This window comes from Nesoenas mayeri (assembly GCF_963082525.1).
Source record: "Nesoenas mayeri genome assembly, chromosome: 3".
Lineage (NCBI taxonomy): Eukaryota > Metazoa > Chordata > Aves > Columbiformes > Columbidae > Nesoenas > Nesoenas mayeri.
The window spans coordinates 342,141-360,439 of record NC_137544.1 but is presented as its reverse complement, the minus strand read 5'-3'; the positions used below and the strand labels follow the sequence as shown (position 1 = coordinate 360,439).

At 57.4% G+C, this 18,299-nt stretch overlaps 1 protein-coding gene across 4 annotated transcripts; it reads left to right on the top strand.

The window, feature by feature from the left end:
* The first annotated feature begins 89 nt into the window (after positions 1-89).
* Positions 90-15,115, top strand: HADHB (hydroxyacyl-CoA dehydrogenase trifunctional multienzyme complex subunit beta). 4 transcript variants are annotated; one of them, XM_080341074.1, is made up of 16 exons: positions 90-121; positions 1,456-1,530; positions 1,922-1,963; positions 3,850-3,946; positions 4,763-4,807; positions 6,021-6,120; positions 7,298-7,385; positions 7,928-8,115; positions 9,215-9,395; positions 10,355-10,476; positions 10,974-11,053; positions 11,145-11,192; positions 11,915-12,002; positions 12,532-12,606; positions 13,695-13,859; positions 14,567-15,115. In XM_080341074.1, the coding sequence occupies exons 2-16, from the start codon at positions 1,464-1,466 to the stop codon at positions 14,600-14,602; spliced, it is 1,422 nt and encodes a 473-aa protein (XP_080197200.1). In that variant the 5' UTR covers positions 90-121; positions 1,456-1,463; the 3' UTR covers positions 14,603-15,115. The 4 variants fall into 4 exon arrangements, with proteins under 4 accessions (XP_080197200.1, XP_080197198.1, XP_080197201.1 ...); XM_080341072.1 differs by having other exon boundaries at positions 3,847-3,946; XM_080341073.1 differs by lacking the exon at positions 90-121 and adding an exon at positions 182-240 and having other exon boundaries at positions 3,847-3,946.
* The last annotated feature ends 3,184 nt before the right edge of the window (positions 15,116-18,299 follow it).

Sequence of the window (18,299 nt, the reverse complement as noted above, 5' to 3'; positions counted from 1 at the left end):
GTCCCTCAGGCGGGCTGTTGGGCAGCCCGGCGAGCGGGGCGGGCGCGGGGCCCTTGCTGAGTGGCGGCGCGGCGGGCAGTGGCGGCGGCGGCAGAGCGGGGCGGTGCCGGCGCGGGCGGAGGTGCGGGGCGGCCGGGGCTCCGGGGGGCGGCGGGTCCCGGGGGCTCCGGGGGGCGGCAGGCGCTGGGCGCTGGGCTGGGGAGTGGCCGGCGTCCCAATCCCGGTTGGAGGGGCAGCGAGGTGTGCTGTACGAGAGGGACGGGAGCGCGAGGGAGGGTGTTGGTGAATTCGGGGGGTCTAACGGGGCCCTGTGAGCGTGCACCGGGGGGCGGCCCGTGTGCGCTGCGGGGCGGCCCTGGGCTCTGCGGGGCCGTGGGGGAGCGGGCGCAGCGCGGGGTCGCGGGCGGCTGTGGGCGCACGGGTGTGTGTCCGGCGGTGTCCGGGGCACGCGGGGCTGCGGCGGCTCTGCGGGAGCTGCGGCCGGAGCGGTGCGTGCGGGGGTCCCGGGGAGCAGCCGAGCCGTGCCCGTGTGCGGAGGGCGCCTGTTGCGGGGGGATGTGACCGGGCTGCGCGGGGCTCGGGGCCGGGCCCGCTGAGGAACCGTTCGGGCAGGGCAGAGCTGTTTCTGGGCCTTTGCGGGGCTGGGTTCGTGCGTGGCAGCGTGGCCGGCGCGGTGGGGCTGAGGAGCATCGCGTGGCGCGTCACCCGTGTGAGCTGGAGAAGCGGAAGGGCTGGCAGCGTGTGCTGGGCTTTGAGAAGCTGCGGCGCCCGCGTGTGCTGAGCTCGCGACTCAAACGCGTATATTTTTGGTGAAGAGAGCGCTCTTAGCTTGAGCGCTAGAAGCGTGGCAGAGCGAGGTGGACGTTGCTGTGAAGCAGCCAAAGAACTGGAGCTGTGGGGACTCTGTTTTGTCCCGGGCAATAAAAACTGCAGAGGAGCATTTGTTCTTAGGGAAACCCTGGTTTGGAAGGAGCTTTGGGAAAAGTACAGAGGAAGTTTTTAGAGCAGCGGATTCCATCTTGTTCTCCTTCCTGTGGGGGTGCCCAAGGGAAGTTACCGAGGTCGGCATCGGCGGCTGAAAAGAGGGTGGCGGGGTGACATTGTGCCCAGGAGAGCGTGCCAGGAGAGTCACGCTGGCAGCGACACTGGCCGGGCACCGGGACAGTTTTCCGAGGGAAGCGGTGGAACAGTTAGGGAGGGCAAGCAGAAAGTGTGCTGGGTCACTGGGGGAGTCAGGGTTTATTTACAGGGACAGTTGCAGGCCACAGTCACAAGCCGCACTACTCCTGTGCTAGATTCTGTTCAAAAGGTGTAATAGGAACCAATTCTCTGCCCTTGGAGCAGCCTCTGTTTCTTCACTTGCTTGGCTCTGCGTGAAGCAGGCCGATCGCTTACCTTGAAGTTGTTCCAAGTAGACCAGGGTGGACTAATACCGGTCTTTCTCCATCTCTCTAGATACCAAAATGAGTTCCATGCTGACCAACGCCATCAGAAACCTCCCTGCGTCCTCAGCATGGGCTGCCAGGATCTGTAAGTACCTTTACGTTTATTAAAAGCTTGAATTGGTAAGACATGAAGTTCTGGTTCAAGTGTTGGGTTTGGAAAGGATGCTGGTATCTGAATCTGTGTTCTGTTATCAACTTGCAAATTACAATCTTGGTTTATTTTTTTAATTGCTAATTCCATTATTGTCCTATTTTTCCCTTCCCACACCAGATGTGGAAGAATCTCCTGTTAAGAGGTGGTATGAACTGTGTCATTTTTATGAACAGAGCAAACTAAAAATATCTCAGAGATGTTCGGGTGGAGTTGTCTTACTGTAACATTATCTTATTTTTTTTTAACAGTTCTTATGGAAAGCAGGAATGTTTTTAACACTTCATGTTTGACAGACCTTGTTTTTTCATGTCATGTTTTTCAGTTGCTCGATCGCTCAGCTGCTCTTCCCAGTTACAAGCTGCAGGTAAAGTGAAAACACCAGGAGTCTCACGGGGTCTGTGCTAGAAAAGACTGGTCTTGAAGCCACCTCCCGTGTCCGGAGTCTCATTTGACAGAACTCTCAGAAGGGCAGCGCAGGCTGCCTCAGTGCCAGTGCCCCTCTTGAGCTGCAGGCAGTTACAGCTCGGGGCAAACCCCTGTGTGCAGCGGAGTCCGCGTGTCCCCGCGTGTCCCTGGCTGCCCGCAGCCGTGCCCAGCCCACAGCTCACCCCACCATCACCTGACGGGCGGCTATTTCTAGAACCTAGGCAGAGAGACTGAACTCGGGTTTACAAACTGCCATAACCAGACCGCTTGCCCAGAGGGGAGGGGACTGTCCCTGGCCAGGAGAATCTTGTGGAACTGGCGGTGGGACCAGCAAGAGGCTCGGGTCTCGGTGCAGCTGCTGCACACGCGGCGCTGCGGGGTGTTAAGCTGTGGCCGTTACAAGCGGTCAGGGTGATCTGGCATTCTGGGATTTGCTGGGGAGGTGGCTCAGGTGACAGTAACGCTTTGAGCTGCCTGGATTTTGGAAGCTGGTCTCGGCAGCAGCTCCCCTCGTCCCCTTGGCTTTGCACAGGGAGCCTTCTGTAACCCAGGCACAGCGTGGGAGCGTCATCCTGCTGCTCACGCTTGCTTGAGCACAGTATTTAGCTGGACTTAATCTGCTTTTGTGAGTTTTGTCCTTTTCTGGCTTGTAAAAGGAGCTGCCCCGTGCTGCCATGTGTGCCCACTAAAATTTGCAGGCCTGATGGCATTAGGAAATTGTCATTGCTCCAGCAGAGCTCTGACAGCAGCCGGATGAACGATGCTGTATCGTGACGTGGTTTGGCTTGAACCCGAGGTGCTCCGAGACCTTATGGAGAAGCAGCAAGTTACCCAGAGCAGCTCTGTGCACTGTTCTTGCTGCTGCTTCCCTGCAGAAGTGCAAGTCAGTTGACTTCTAGAACTGGGTTTTGGTTTACCTTGAGTTATCTTGTCTTTACTGTGCCCAATCGTTCCCCAGATCCAACCTCACCCTCCCCTGGGCAACTTGAGGCCGTTTCCTGTGCTCCTGGCGCTTGTTCCTGAGGAGCAGAGCCCGACCCCCCTGGCTCCAAGCTCCTTTCAGGCAGGTCAGAGATCAGAAGGTCTCCCCTCAGCTCCTGTTCTCCAGCTGAACCCCCAGGTCCCTCAGCCGCTCCATCACACTTGTGCTCCAGCCCCTCACCAGCTCCGTTCCCTTCTCTGCACTCGCTCCAGCACCTCAAGGCCTTTCTTGGCGTGAGGGGCCCAGAACTGCCCCAGGGTTGGTGGTTTGGCCTCCCCAGGTCCCAGCACGGGGACGGTCGCTGCCCTGGGCCTGCTGGCCACACCAGTGCTGGGACCAGCCAGGATGCTGTGGCCTCTTGTCCCCTGGGCACACGCTGGCTCGTGTTCAGCCGCTGTTGACCAATGTATAGGCTGTTCCTGTGGAAGATGGGGTGCTGTTTGCAGTCCTTGCTGCTCCCCAAGTGACAGATCTCACTCAGGCTGTGGATCTGCTCCAGCTCGTCCCTGCGTGAGCTCTGCGGCAGCCTCAGCGCTGTCTCTTCCTGCAGCGTCAGTGCCGACAGGCTGGCGGTTTGGTGCCTTTGCTCTCGGCTGTGCTGTGGCCTCAGTGGAGCTGGAGGTGAATCTCTCACTGAAGGGGCACATACTGAGTTGTTACCTCATTTCTCACAGTTTACATGATGCACCAGCCAGAGGCAGGATTGCAGCCCAGGTGTCCTACCTGCTCTGCATTTGTCCCAGGCACCAAAAGAGAGCAATTTCCCTAGTTTCCTACTAGTTCTTACAGGCTCTGATTTCAAGCTTGCAGTGTTTTCGTTAATATCACTCCTCTCTTAGCAGTCCAGCCTAAGACCAAGAAGACCTTAGCCAAAAGTGGCGTGAAGAACATCGTTGTGGTAGAGGGCGTCCGTATTCCGTTTTTGCAGTCTGGCACCACGTAAGTATAAAATAAGAAGAAAATAGATGCTGACTTGGTTAGTAGTAGAATCTTTATGGAAACTGTTGTCTTGTTCATTTAAATGTAGTTACTCTAATGCCTAGAAGTACTGAGATGACAGCGAGTTAGACTGCTTCAGTTATTCCAGCTTCCCTAATAAAAAAACGTGATTTGGAGAAGTTTGCCGATGTATATGAATTCCAAGAAGAAGGAGGGTGCACACTGCACGTCTAGAGGATGTTGGTGAACTAGAGAGATAAAGAGTTTCACAAAACCAGCAGGACAGGTGCAGAGAATCTGCTTGTGCTGACACCAGATTCACGGCTGAATTAGGACCAGGCCTAACCTTAGGGTGGGTGGGGGATTTTGTTACTCTGTTACTGCTGCTTTTGGGTGTTTTTAGTACGACCCTTGTGTGTTGACCTGTACACAGAGTCTTCACAACCCAAGGTTTGAAATGTTTGCTTATCACAGGACGGTTTGTGTTGAAGGACCTTCCCAGCCCCCCAGCCCCCTGCCATGACAGGGACATCTGCACAGCTCAGGCTGCTCAGACCCCGTCCAGCCTGGCCTGGGATGTCTCAGGGATGGTTCAGCCACCACCTCTCTGGGAACCTGGGCCAGGCTCTCACCACCCTCAGCACAAACCATTTATTCCTCAAATTTTTAATGTAATTTACAGGACTATAAATGCAGTGCAGCGTTGCTGCCGTGTCACCGGTTCTCTGCTGCTGAGCTGCGCCCACAGCGGTGGCACAGACGTCTCGATCAGTTTTTGACACCCCTAAGTTTCTGCCTCTCTTCTTTACCTTCCAGGTATGCGGATCTTATGCCACATGACTTAGCAAGAGCTGCACTGCAGTAAGTATATAGAATACCAGAACGGCCCAGAAAACTCTCTTGTTTTGCTGCTGGGATCCCAGTGTTGGTGGCTTCAACAGATCTGGAAGCCAAGGCTTTGTCTTTGTCTCTGAATGATATGAACCAGGTGCCTCATTTTTCATGGTCTGGCATTGCATTAGTAGGTGGCTTAAGCAGTGGGGTTTACTAGAGGCTTGTGTAAAGGGTGTTGTTACGCATTGCCGTCCTGTTTGACACATTTTCATTAGTTTGAATTCTGACTAGTTTTCTTAATGCAGAGACTGGAGCTGCTGTTGGGGTGTGCTCAGAGTTCAGCGAAAAACCATCTGGGCAATTCAGAGCAAACCAGTGGCAATGAGAATAAAAGCTAATTCTGTCGCGTTGGCTGTCCCTGCCGTTCTGCGGGGGTTTGACAAAGCCGTGGGTCGTTAGCAGCGGCTCTGCCTGTGGGGCAGAGGACAAGGCGCTGTTGAGATGTGAGAATTTACTGGGGGAAAGGGGATTGAGGCCCACGGAAGGACAGTGAGTTTAGGTGCAGTCGTGCCAGATCTGAACGCCGCGTGTAGCTGACGCAGGCTGGTTCACTGACCGGCACCGTGTCAGCGGTGCCGGGGCCGCGTCCTGGGCTTTGCGGGGTTAATGTGCTGTAGAACAGAAGTTATTGGTTGAGATGCCTTTAGTCTCATTTTTGCTTTGTAGTGCTCAACACTCCATTTGAACCCCACTGGCCTTAAATCTCTGCCCGCAGTGGGGCTTGCGTGTTCGTCAGGGTGTTCTGGCGCACTGTGCGGGGTTTTCTAACGGACTCTGAAAACGCACCGCTCACTTTCTGTGCGTCTGCTGAAGTTTCAGGTGGTTCCTGCACCAAAGGGGACTTGCCTCGTCACTCCCTAAGTTACTTCCTTCTGCCTGTAATTGTTATGTCAGAACACTCCAAACCGGGGGAGATACTGACAGCCACTTCGGAGCGCGAGGAGGGGGTAGAGCAGTTGGTTTCATGAAATCATGTCATCCTTTAGACTGATGTTATCACCGTGATTATTTGCAGTCTTATCATACAGTCATTAAATACACACGCACACAAGATTCCTTGTGGAGCGGGGGCAGAAGATGCAGCTTGTTCTGCAGCCAAGCTGGTGAAAGACGACGTTTGGGGACTGTGACCAGGTTATTGCTGACGCGGCACGAGTTGTGTTTGTTCTGATCTCCTCAGGGGCTTGCTGAACCGGACCAGCGTCCCTCGCGATGTCGTTGATTACATCGTTTATGGCACCGTCATCCAGGAGGTGAAAACCAGTAACGTTGCCAGAGAGGTGGGTTCCGTGCAGCCTCTCCCCTGCGGGGCTGATTTCTGCAGCTGGCATGGAGATGGCAAACATTTGCAAAAGAAACATTCCATCATTATGGTTCATTTAAACATTATTCGGGAGCTTGAACTGTTGTGCAGTGTTTTCTGTGAAATAACTGTGTGGGACTGTGCCTCCTATTGGAATCTGCCACAGATCAAGTGCATTTGAGTGCTGGGAAGCCTCTGCTTGATTCTTCCCCAAAGGGAAGCGTTTGTTAATGACTGCTGGTCACTCTTAACTACCAGTTGGACTCAAATGCTGGTGTGTCCCAAGTGCCTGAGAGGCCGGGAGCATGCTCTGATGAACCGCTGTGCTCTGGTATTCATTTGTTTTAGTTGGCCGGTCAGATGCAGCTTTTGAAGGACCCGAGATGGAGTAGCCGGGCTGCCCTGTTTTCTGGCAGTCAGAAAGCACAATTCGCGTGTCACACAGAAAGAACCTTGTCCCCTGCATAACGTTACAGCGGCAGCATGTGATTTTCTGTAATCTGGAGCCTGTGCTGTTGTTCTCTGCAACCAGGCGAAGCCGTGACGTAACCTGGGCCGGGAGGACGCGGAGGTTGCGCGGCTGTAGCCTGGCGTATGCAGATACTTGCTTTGGTCACCTGCCAGTCAGATGAGGCTCTGTGTAATTTTAACTCGGCAACAACTGTTGAACTTTAAACCAGTTGGCCACGTCCCAACTAGGGAAGGTCTCGCTGCGCACGGCTCTCCCGGCGTGGGAGGCTTTGCTCTCAGGCGGGTCCGGCGAGACGCTGCCGTGCGAACGCTGTTCTGTGCAAAACAAGTCACGGCACTTCGGACAGACGGGTCTGAGTAACTCCTTACACATGCCGCCTTTGCAATTAAGGTGAAACAAAGATGAGGTCAAGTAGTTGAAAGCTCTTTTGAAATGCTGAGGTGTGTGATTAGTTTGTCCCTCTGTTAACGAGGGGCCAGCGACTGTCTGTATAACACAACCGAGAGCCCGGCAGCCGCTCCTGTTGCCAGCCTGAGAGGGGAAGAGCTGCTGCGGTGGCTGCCCGAGGGAAAACTCCAGGTGTTAATACTTATTCTGAGCTTAGTCCGCCAAGGGCGGGAGGGAGCTCTGGCCCCCGGAGCAGCACACGCGGGTTATAACAGTCGCTCTTTGTTGCTTGCAGGCTGCCCTGGGAGCGGGCTTCTCTGACAAAACGCCGGCCCACACCGTCACCATGGCTTGCATTTCTTCAAACCAGGCTATGACCACAGGTATGTCCCTGGAGCAGCCAGCGGGGGGTTTGAGACCGAACTCGGCAGCTCTCCATCCCTCATCTCACTTGCACGGCTTAGTGATTATAAGTAAGCATCCCAAAAGATTCTGGAATGCAAGGAAATGGTTTCTGAACCAACAAAATATGATGCGAATGGAGTGTCTGCTGCAGCCCCGCAGCGGCCTGACACCCTTTGTGTTCAGCGATAGCCTCTGCTCAGTTGTTAGCTCAGGAGGTGAAGACTTGATAAGCGAGTTGCTGCCTTCCAGGCTGCTTTCAGCTTTGACTTGGCCTAAACAGAGCACAAAGCCTGAGTCACCGGGGATACTGTTTGTGCGTGACCAAGAGAAGTGGAAGCGAGTTCCAAAACGAGTGTGATTCAGGACACCTGTTCAACCTGCCCGGTCTCTGTTAAGCACGTGTTGTATAACTCGGCCAAAACCAGGGGCTGGAGGAGGAAATAAGTGTCGTATCCACGTCGCTGCCAGGGCCCGTGTCCCTTGTCCCTTGTCTCTCACGGGAGTCTCCTGTCGCTGGCAGGCGTGGGTCTGATCGCAGCTGGACAGTGCGACGTCGTCGTGGCGGGGGGCGTGGAGTTGATGTCGGACGTTCCCATCCGGCACAGCAGGAAGATGAGGAAGACGATGCTGACCCTGAACCGAGCCAAGACCTTGGGCCAAAAGCTGGCTCTGATTTCCAAAATCCGCCCCGACTACTTTGCTCCCGAGGTAATTTTTTTCCCAGCGTTTAGATATTTAAGCTTTATAACGTGTGAAACAGTTTGATAAGGTGTAAAACAAGTTGACTTAGGTCATTTTTTTAACCTCAACAGAGAGGATTTAAAAAGGGAGAGCTGGCTGCCTGGGGCTCGCTTTATTGGATGCACGTGGTTAAAACTGCAGTGGATGATGCATCGCGCAGCATTCATGGCTCTCTGCATTTATTCTTACGTGTTGGTCTTCAGTAAACCCAACTTATTTCAAAACTTCCCTCTCCTTCTGCAACTCCTGCACGAACTGCTGGGCACTACAAAGTAGAAGCTTTTTCCCATAAAAGGGAAAAAAACTTACACAAGGGTCCTAAAGGGACAGAAAAAAATGTGTTCCTGAAATAATAGAAATGACATCCTTAATATCAGAGAGAAGCACCCTCAGTATATTAATTCAACTGTTGTTTGGTGTCATGGAGGCCGTGAGAGAGGTGAATTATGATGTAGTGATGCTGGGAAGGAAAAGCACTTTCCTCCTCAGCACCACCGAGCGCCACATCCGTGCTGCCGGCCGCGCGCAGGAGCGCGGCACAGGGAGCGCGGCACAGGGTGCGCGGCACAGGGAGCACACAGCAATGAGGTCCGGGCTCCCCGCAAGACACGAGCGCTGCAGGCGCAGGTGCGTACAGGGCTTTTCTGCGTGCTGCTGGAGGAATAGAAGCGAAGCAGAGCTCGGTCGCTGCCTCTGGTTTTGCTTGAAGAGGTGTTTGACAAGGAGTTTTCAGGTCCCGGGACGTGCTGTGTCACCTTGGTGCAAACAGCCCGGTCACCCTTCCTGGGGGAGCGTGAACAGCACCGGGGGCTGCGCCTCGTCTGCGTGTGCAGATCAGTGCGCTTCTGGAGCCCCCGGAGGCGGCTGCAGTCTGGACCTCATTTTTACCCGTTTTTTTCTAAAATCTTCGCAAGTGGTGGCTCCTCTAAGACTTGGACCAGGTCGCTTCCGGCGTGGTTCCTGCGCGCACGGCTCCGGCGCTGACTGCTCTGCTGGGTGACCTGGGGGGCTGTGCGGAGCGCCGGGCCGGGGTTCCGCGCGCTGACGCGGTTGTGCTGTGTTGCAGCTGCCGGCCGTGGCGGAGTTCTCCACCAGCGAGACCATGGGGCACTCGGCCGACCGCCTGGCCGCCGCCTTCGCCGTGTCCCGGCGGGAGCAGGACGAGTACGCGCTGCGGTCGCACACGCTGGCCAAGAAAGCCCAGGACGACGGCCTGCTGCTCGACGTGGTGCCCTTCAAAGTGCCAGGTCACAGCACGCGCCTTTCGTTGCTACAGTGCGCCGGTTCCATAAGGAAACACTTGATTAGAGAAGCGGGGAAAGTACTGGGGTCAGATTCCTAACATTCTGGGTATCCTGCGGATTTGGAGTCTCTCGTTTGCTGTTTCCCTGGAAGACTGCTGACATAGGAGGATGTTTCTAAACATGCGTATCTAAATATATAAAAATATCCTTGTGTATCTAAATTTTGTCACAAGGGAAGTCAGCACGGTTGGCCCGGAACCCCCCTGCTCTGCCGGTCCGGCAGGAGGACCCGTCGTTCACCCCAAAACCGGATCAAATCCTTGTCTGGTAGAGCAGGCGCTGGGTGGGAGGCGCTGGAACGGGACGTGCGCGGCAGAGCGCTGCGGCCTCTTTCTGCCCTCGTCCGCCAGCGGCTGGTGTAACCCCGCTAATTCTGGGCGCTTCTGCTCTGTGGTTGGTTTCCTAGACAGACCTCACGTTCATAGATCCACAGTTACATACAATCTATACGCTAAAATTGGTACTTTCTGTCAACTACACCAAGATGAAGACACGTGTATTGGGTTCTTCCCAGTGCTTTTACTGCCTCAAAATCCGGCACATAAATGTATACTGACTTAGGCCCAGTTGTCCAATTTAGGCTTTATAATCTGAATTTCAGTTCTTTTATCAGCTGGGTTTTCCATGCAGTGTTTTCTTACAGTAAATAGAGTGCAGTGCTTCATTTTTATGGTCTTGAGGGATAAAGTAACATAGCTTCTATTTTTAAGTGCTGGTTTCTTAGCCATGTTAAATATCCTGATACCATGAGTGGTTTTCCCTTTTTTCGTCCTCCCACATCTCACAAAAAACACAGGGTTTGATTTGGTGTTTTTCCCCGGACTCCTGAACTGCAAACTCAGGTTTACCACTGGCTTTCCTACCTTCATTCTTTGGGCTTTGGTTTGTTTTTCCATCAACAGGCAAAGAAACAGTAACCAAAGATAACGGGGTCCGTCCCTCCTCCATGGAGCAGATGGGGAAGCTGAAGCCGGCCTTTGTCAAGCCGTACGGAACTGTCACCGCTGCCAACTCCTCCTTCCTGGTAACGCGCCTTCCCGGCACCGCGAGCTGCGTGTCTGCTGTACCCTGCGGCTCCCCGGGTCCCAGCGCAGGGACGGTCGCTGCCCTGGGGCTGCTGGCCACCCCAGTGCTGGCACCAGCCAGGGTGCTGTGGCCTCTTGGCCCCTGGGCACACGCTGCCTCACGTTCAGCCGCTGGCACCAGCACCCCCAGGGCCTTTTCCAGCTGCTCCTCCCCAGCTGCAGCGTCCATGGGGTTGTTGTGACCCAAGCACGGGACCCGCACTTGGCCTTGGTGACCCTCAGACGAGTGGCCTCAGCCCATCGATCCAGCCGGGCGGATCCCTCTGTACGGCGTTCCTGCCCCCAGCAGATCAACGCTCCCGCAGTGTGCGGGAGCTGCGGTCTCTCGGGTCCGCTGCGGTCTCTCGGGTCCGCTCCGGCTGCGTCGGGAGGGCCGTCGCGGTGCTTTGTGCGGGTGTGCTTGCACAGTGACCTCATGGGCTTTCTGCTCCTCCAGACGGACGGTGCGTCGGCAGTTCTGCTCATGTCCGAGGAGAAGGCTCTGGCCATGGGATACAAACCGAAGGCCTACCTGAGGTAGAAAGGGGCGGCTGTGCGCGGCCGCTGAGCCCTGCTCTGGCTTCCTTCTGCTGCTCTTTCTGTTACTGACGGTGTTTCTCCCGTGCAGGGACTTTGTGTACGTGTCCCAGGATCCGAAGGACCAGCTGCTGCTGGGGTAGGTGGCGCTGATCGGGATCATCCCCTGACAGTCTGTCCTGGCGCAACAGCCTTGATGTGCCTGACATGTTTCATTTTTGGGAAGCGTCTCGTGAGCTCTTACGTCTCTTGTGGCCTCTCAGAAAGGGGGGAGAGCCGGTGTGTGAGCTGTGACTCGACAGAGGGAGCCGGCTCGCGTGGGAGAGCGCTAGGGCAGAAATCCTCACCCCGATCTCACAGAACCCCAGAGTGCCAGGGCTTGGAGGGCCCTGGAAAGCCCACCCAGTGCAATCCCCCATGGAGCAGGAACACCCAGATGAGGTTACACAGGAAGGTGTCCAGGCGGGTTGGAATGTCTGCACAGAAGGAGACTCCACAACCCCCTGGGCAGCCTGGGCCAGGCTCTGACACCCTCACCCCAACAAGTTGCTTCTCCTATTTCACTGGAACCTCCTGTGTTCCAGTTTGCACCCATTGCCCCTTGTCCTGTCCCTGGTTGTCACCAGCAGAGCCTGGCTCCATCCTCCTGACACTGCCCCTTTCCATATTGATCCCCAGGAACGAGTCCCGCCTCGGTCTCCTCCCCCGGGGCACTCACAGTAGTTCTGGGGGTCGTGTTTCAGTTGGAGCGGGGCAGGCGGACCCTGGAGAGCAGGGACATAATGTGGTCGCTGTGGGAAAAGGGGATGATGATGAGAGGAAGCATTAACGCAGATCTCCTGTTCCTTGGCTCTTCCCCAGCCCCACGTACGCCACTCCCAAGGTGCTGGAGAAGGCTGGTCTGAGCTTGGCCGACATCGATGTCTTCGAATTCCACGAAGCTTTTGCTGTAAGTGCTGGGAGTGCTGAGAGTGCCCCGAGCTGTAACATGCTGCTCTGTTCTGTGTTGCTGAGAGCTCTTGTTGAGACCGTCACTAAATGTAGATAGGGTATTATTCTGCCTTTATGTCTGTAGATACGTACCGTATGTATTTTAAATATGTAACCATTTTACATTGACACAGTGCATGCTGAGAGTGGCTTGTGTTGCTTGAAGTCACCAAAGAAATACAGATTCTGGTAAAGTAACACACAAAGAGTATCTTGCTTTCCCAAGGCCCTGTGTGAAAGAAACCGCTTGTGTACATCACCTGCTCACCGGGGATCTGCGCTGCTGTCCTGGGGCGCCTGTTCCTTGGACAGCGTGTTTTTCTCACTCAGGCTGAGCTCATGTTGACTAACAGGGCTGGTCCTGTCAGATGCATTTGTTGCGCTGGCTGCAGCTGCTCTCGAGGTGTCTCCTGTCTGTCCATGCTGTCCGTAGCCTTTCTTTGGAGTCTGCCCTTGCCTTGCTAATATTGCTGCTCCCTCCCTCCCAGGGGCAGATACTGGCCAACCTGAAAGCGATGGATTCCGACTGGTTTGCACAGAACTACATGGGCAGAAAGTCAAAGGTAAGAGCACAGGCAGGAGGTTTTTATCTTGAGTTTAACTTCAGGACGGATTGAGTTCCCCGCTGCACAGCAGGGCTTTTGTTATGTTCGACGAGGAGACACGATGTCTCTGGAACTCTGGGTTGGCAAACCCCAACTCGAGCAGTTTCTTTGGGAACGACGGTGTTCCCACTGTCAGCAGGAGGTGGAGATGTGGAGCCGTGACTGGTTGTTGGAGCGGAGGGAATTAACACGGGTGGGAGGTTCAGCCCTGGTGCTTTCTGACAGCTGGGGTGTCGAGGGTTAAGATTCCGGGGTGACAATAAAACCCTGGCGGACGTATTGCTAACCCCCTCTTCCCCCCCCACTTCCCCCTTTCTGCCCCTCCCCCTCTCCCCTTCCCACTCAGCACAGGCGATCGGGAGGGAGAGGAGGACAGAGAGAAGAGAGCTGGAAAAAATTAAAGATGTTTTACTAATGCTACTAATAAGAATAGAGAAAATAATAGAAAATATACAAAACCAATCTTGAAAGTCTCAGCAGCTGCAGAGCCGGCACCCGAAGTCCTGGACTGGACTCTGCAGCCAACCGGAGCTGGATTCAGCCTGTCACTGGCCTCAGTTCACAGGGACGACCAGCAAGGTCCTCTCCTAATGTCGGCCATAGGGAAAAGGGACGAGATCCTCGTGATCTCCCATTTTATATGAAGTATTCACGTGAATGGCATGTTATACACAGTTGGTCAGTTTCTTGGTCACTTGTTTCTCGTCGCCCCTCTCGCGAGATGTCCATCCGTGCTTATCAATAACCTCGCATTCCATTGCTAGGTTTGCCAAAACATGTGTCTGGTTCTCCAGGAAAATGCAGCTAATATGAAGGATTTAGCTGACAGGCAAAATTCACTGAAAGAGAAACTTGTTTTTAACAAAACCAGGACATGGGGGCTCAGCACAGCCTCTGCGCGGGTTTGTGCTGCCGCCGGGCGCCGGTCCGTGCCGCCGGGCGCCGGTCCGTGCCGCCGGGCGCCTCGTGGCTGGGCTGGCCGGGGAGGTCTGGCGGTGCCGCGGTGCGGCGGTGTGGGTGCAACGGGTGACCGTGTGTTCCTGCAGGTCGGAGCTCCTCCTCTGGACAAGTTCAACAACTGGGGCGGCTCCCTGTCGCTGGGCCATCCCTTCGGTGCCACCGGCTGCCGGCTCGTCATCACCGCTGCCCACAGGCTGAAGAAGGAGGGCGGGCAGTACGGGCTGGTCGCTGCCTGTGCCGCGGGAGGGCAGGTAACGCCACTGTGCGCTGGGCCCTCTGCAGAACGGGGGACAGACTTCTGAGCAGGGCCTGTTGTGACAGGACAAGGGGTGATGGTTTTAAACTAAAGGAGGGAGGTTCAGGCCGGACATGATGCAGAAATAGTTTGTGCTGAGGGTGGTGAGAGCCTGGCCCAGGTTGGCCAGAGAGGGGGTGGCTGAACCATCCCTGAGACATCCCAGGCCAGGCTGGACGGGCTCTGAGCAGCCTGAGCTGTGCAGATGTCCCTGTCATGGCAGGGGACTTGGGGGGCTGGGAAGGGCCCTCCCACCCAAACCATCTGTGATTCGGTGGTTCCCAAATTGTGGTTTGTGAGCACCATTCTTCTCACCTTGGGAAGAGAGATCTTCACAAGGACAATGGGTGAGGCGGTTCCGCAGCCCCACAGGCTGTGCCAGGAGGTGACTGGGGGCAGTTCTGTAGCCCGAGGGCGCCGGTCCCAGCGTGTCCCCCTCCCCGAACGCCTCATTTGTCCCCGGCAGAGCCGGATGCGTGTGCCAGGCTGGACCGTGCCGCCTCGGCCGAGGCGCATTGTGCTGTCTGTCCATCGACTCTCCCAGTGAACAGCTCTGCGTTCTCATCTCCTCTGTTACTTCAGCCAGCCAGGAGATGGGCATCCGCTGGGGTGTGTGTCTGATAGCTCGTCCTTCTGGTGACCGTTCTCTCCTTCTCTCTCCAGGGCCACGCGATGATCGTGGAGCTCTACCCTCAGTAATGGGACGGGGAGGTGCCGAGCGCTCTGTGTCCCGTGCCTGGCAATGCCATTTCAATGCACTAATGAAAACACACACACGGTCCTTCTTGGAAAGGATTTTTGGTGGCCTTTGTAAATACCCTTTTAGCTACTCAGCTGCTGATTTTCAACTAATGAACACGCCCTAAGAAATATTCCGCTTCCTGGAGAGTAAACGTTAAAGTGGCTTTTAGTCTCTGCAGGGCCCCTGTAACCTCTCCCGTTTCTGCTCTAACTCTTCAAGAACCAGGAGGAGAATAATTGCAAAGTGTGCACAGCGAGTTGAGCTTGGTCAGAAGGAGGTTGTGAGGTACTGGAGGTGGGCGGCTGAGACGCGAGTTAACCTGCCCTGGGGCGGAATTGGGGTTTTCTAAAACAAGCAGCGAGTAGCCTGACCTGGTTTGTGAGGAGGACGTTTGCTGCGCGGTGCCCAAACAGCAATGGAATTAGCAAATTGCTTCTGACAAGTGAGCGTTGCTGATGTTAGCCACAATAAACAGGGAGAAAAACAAAGCCTGGCTTTGCTCTTTCCCTGCGCTCTCCTGCAGGGTGTGGGGCGGGTTTATGTGGGGTTTGCTGTGGGGCCGCGTGCTCCGAGGTGCCCCCGGGATTCAGCTCTGACCTGGGAGACGGCTGCTCTGGACCCTGCCCAAAGCCCACCCTGAGCTCGTGAATCATCAGAACGGGGGACGTTCTGGGGAACACCCGCTCTCTCTTTGATACGTTCGTTACACACGCCAGTGCCCGGCATTTCGAAAGGCAAATGGCAGTGTAACGCCTGTGCGGAGTTGTGGTCCTTCCTCCGGCCGTTCTTGCCCGTTTGATTGACATTCTGGGTTATTTCCTCGCTCATCTCTGGTTTTGTGAGCTAGGGGTGGAAATAGAGGATGTTCTAAATCACCCTGCAAAACATTTGAGCCCTTTGTGTGAAAGAAACGGCATCTGCAGCCCGGGCCGCTGTGCAGCCCGCGGTCAGTGTGAGCGCCAGCGGCTCGCGCCTGTTCCTGGCGGGGACTCCCGTGCTGCTCTGTGCGGGCGGGGGCGGCTGCGGGGGCAGCTCTGGGCGGGGGGAAGGAGCTTCCTTGGCTTTCTGTGTCTTTAAAGACAATGTGGCACCATGGAGCAAAAACGCAGACCTGCCTGCATGGGCACAGACCTGCCTGCGTGGGCACAGACCTGCCTGCGTGGCACAGACCTGCCTGCAGCATGGGGGACCTGCACCCCACGGCCAGGCTGGGGCTGCACTGGGGAACAGCTGGGGAGGGGGTTTGCTGCAGGGGCCGGAGGGGGCTGAAGTGCACGCGGTGCTCAGTGCTGGCGTGTTGGGCGCTGGGAAGAGTCCTGGGGCGGTTCTGGGCCCTCAAGCCAAGAAACCCTTGAGGTGCTGGAGCGAGTGGAGAGAAGGGAACAGAGCTGGTGAGGGGCTGGAGCACAATGTGATGGAGCGGCTGAGGGACCTGGGGGTTCAGCTGGAGAACAGGAGCTGAGGGGAGACCTTCTGATCTCTGACCTGCCTGAAAGGAGCTTGGAGCCAGGGGGGTCGGGCTCTGCTCCCCAGGAACAAGCGCCAGGAGCAAAGGAAACGGGCTCAAGTTGCCCAGGGGAGGTTGAGGTTGGATATGGGAACAATTTCTTCCCCAAAGGGCTGTGGGGCCTTGGAACAGGCTGCCCAGGGCAGTGCTGGAGTCACCAGCCCTGGAGGGCTGGACAGACGGACATGAGGTTCTCAGGACATGGGGCAGGGACAGGAAACAGCTGGACTCTATGATCTTATAGCTCTTATAAACAAAGTTATATTTTCCTTGTCCCGACTGCCCCTCTCATCACCCGGCACCCGTGCCCAACCCACCGCACACGAGGTTACGCCACCGTATCTGTGCGCACCAGCCCGAGTACGCGGTTGTTGCTGAGCTCTGTCTTTGACCAGCGAAGCCAGGGGAGAGCGCGAACGCAGTCCCCCACTACCACAAATTATGCAGTCGAGTTTCCCGCATTTGGGGAAATCGCAGGGGTCAGCACACCCGGAGTGCAAGGGATGAGCCTCGCCCTGGGAAAACCACCTGCCTGATCATGGTGTCTCCCCTGCCAGGTAAGTATGCCCCACACCCGCGCCCGCGCCGCCCCGCGCCGCCCCGCACACCCCCACCACACGGACACCCCGCGCCGACACCCGCGCACGGCCCGCACGACGCCCCGGCCCGCGCCCCGCGGCTCGCCCGCACGCCGCGCCCACGCGGCGCTCGCGGACGCCCGCGGACGGTGTTGTCGTGGCGCGGGGAGCTCCCGTCATGCCGCGCGGGGTCTGATCTGCATGTCCACGCCCTACGCGCGAGGCCCCGCCCCTGGCCGCTCGGAGTTGCGCTCCAGCACCGGCATCGGGCCGCGCACCGACCGGCAGCCAGGCCCGGCCCGGCCCGCCCCGCCCCCCCGCCCGCCCCGCACCCCCGCCAGCAGCCGGCACGGACCGAGGCGGCTCCGCGCGCACCAGGGCTCGCGTGACCGCGTCCCGTGGCGGGAACGGCGCTGCCGCAGCCGTGAGCAGCAGGTCTGGAGGTGCCGGCGATGGGCCCGGTGGCGATGAGTGCTGGTGACAAGTGTCCCCGGGGCCGGCAGGAACGTGCCCCGGCCCATCTGTGCAGAGACAGGCTCGGGGGAGCGGAGGAGCTGTCCAGGACCCCAGGACCCCCAAACTGTCGGGTTTCCAGTTTTCCATCTAGTGAGCGAAACCAGCAGCGGTGCAGCTCCCTCCGGCGCTCCGGAGCCCCCGAGCGCGGCCCCAGGGTCAGCCGGCGGGGCCTTGGGGGCCGATCGGGTCCGTTCTCAGCAGCCACCTCCAGGCCCCGGGGAGCCGGGAATCCCGGGTGTCCCAGGTCAACAGGCGCCAGGCTGCGCTGAGCCGGGACCTCCCTGCGCAGCCTGGAGAACATGAGGCACCGTCCCCGAGGGAGGTCAGGCTGAGCACGGGGTCACGGAGCGTGGGTCACACGCGGAGGGGCGAACACGCGAGGACAGAGCTCAGCGGGAGCGGGCACCGGCCAGCGCGCGGTCAGGCACGAAAAGCCCTTTAGAGCAAGTTAACAGCGGAGAGGTCCGGGAAGGGCAGCGCGGGGCGCGTTGGACCCCGCGCTAACGGGCTGGGAAAAGGCGGACGCGCTTTGTGCGTTTTCCCCTCAGTTTTTAATAATAGTTACAGACTTCGGGCTGGTCCCGCGAGCCCGGGTTCCACGCGTGCGGGAACGGCGCCTGTCCGTCTGTGCACGGTGACACTGCGGGACCGGCGGGGCCGGGGGCGTGGCCATGCAGATCAGACTCCGCGCGGCATGACGGGAGCTCCCCGCGCCACGACAACACCGCCCACGGGCGTCCGCGAGCGCCGCGTGGGCGCCGCGCGCGGGCGAGCCGCGGGGCGCGGGCCGGGGCGTCGTGCGGGCCGTGCGCGGGTGTCGGCGCGGGGTGTCCGTGTGGTGGGGGTGTGCGGGGCGGCGTGGGGCGGCGCGGGCGCGGGTGTGGGGCATACTTACCTGGCAGGGGAGACACCATGATCAGGCAGGTGGTTTTCCCAGGGCGAGGCTCATCCCTTGCACTCCGGGTGTGCTGACCCCTGCGATTTCCCCAAATGCGGGAAACTCGACTGCATAATTTGTGGTAGTGGGGGACTGCGTTCGCGCTCTCCCCTGGC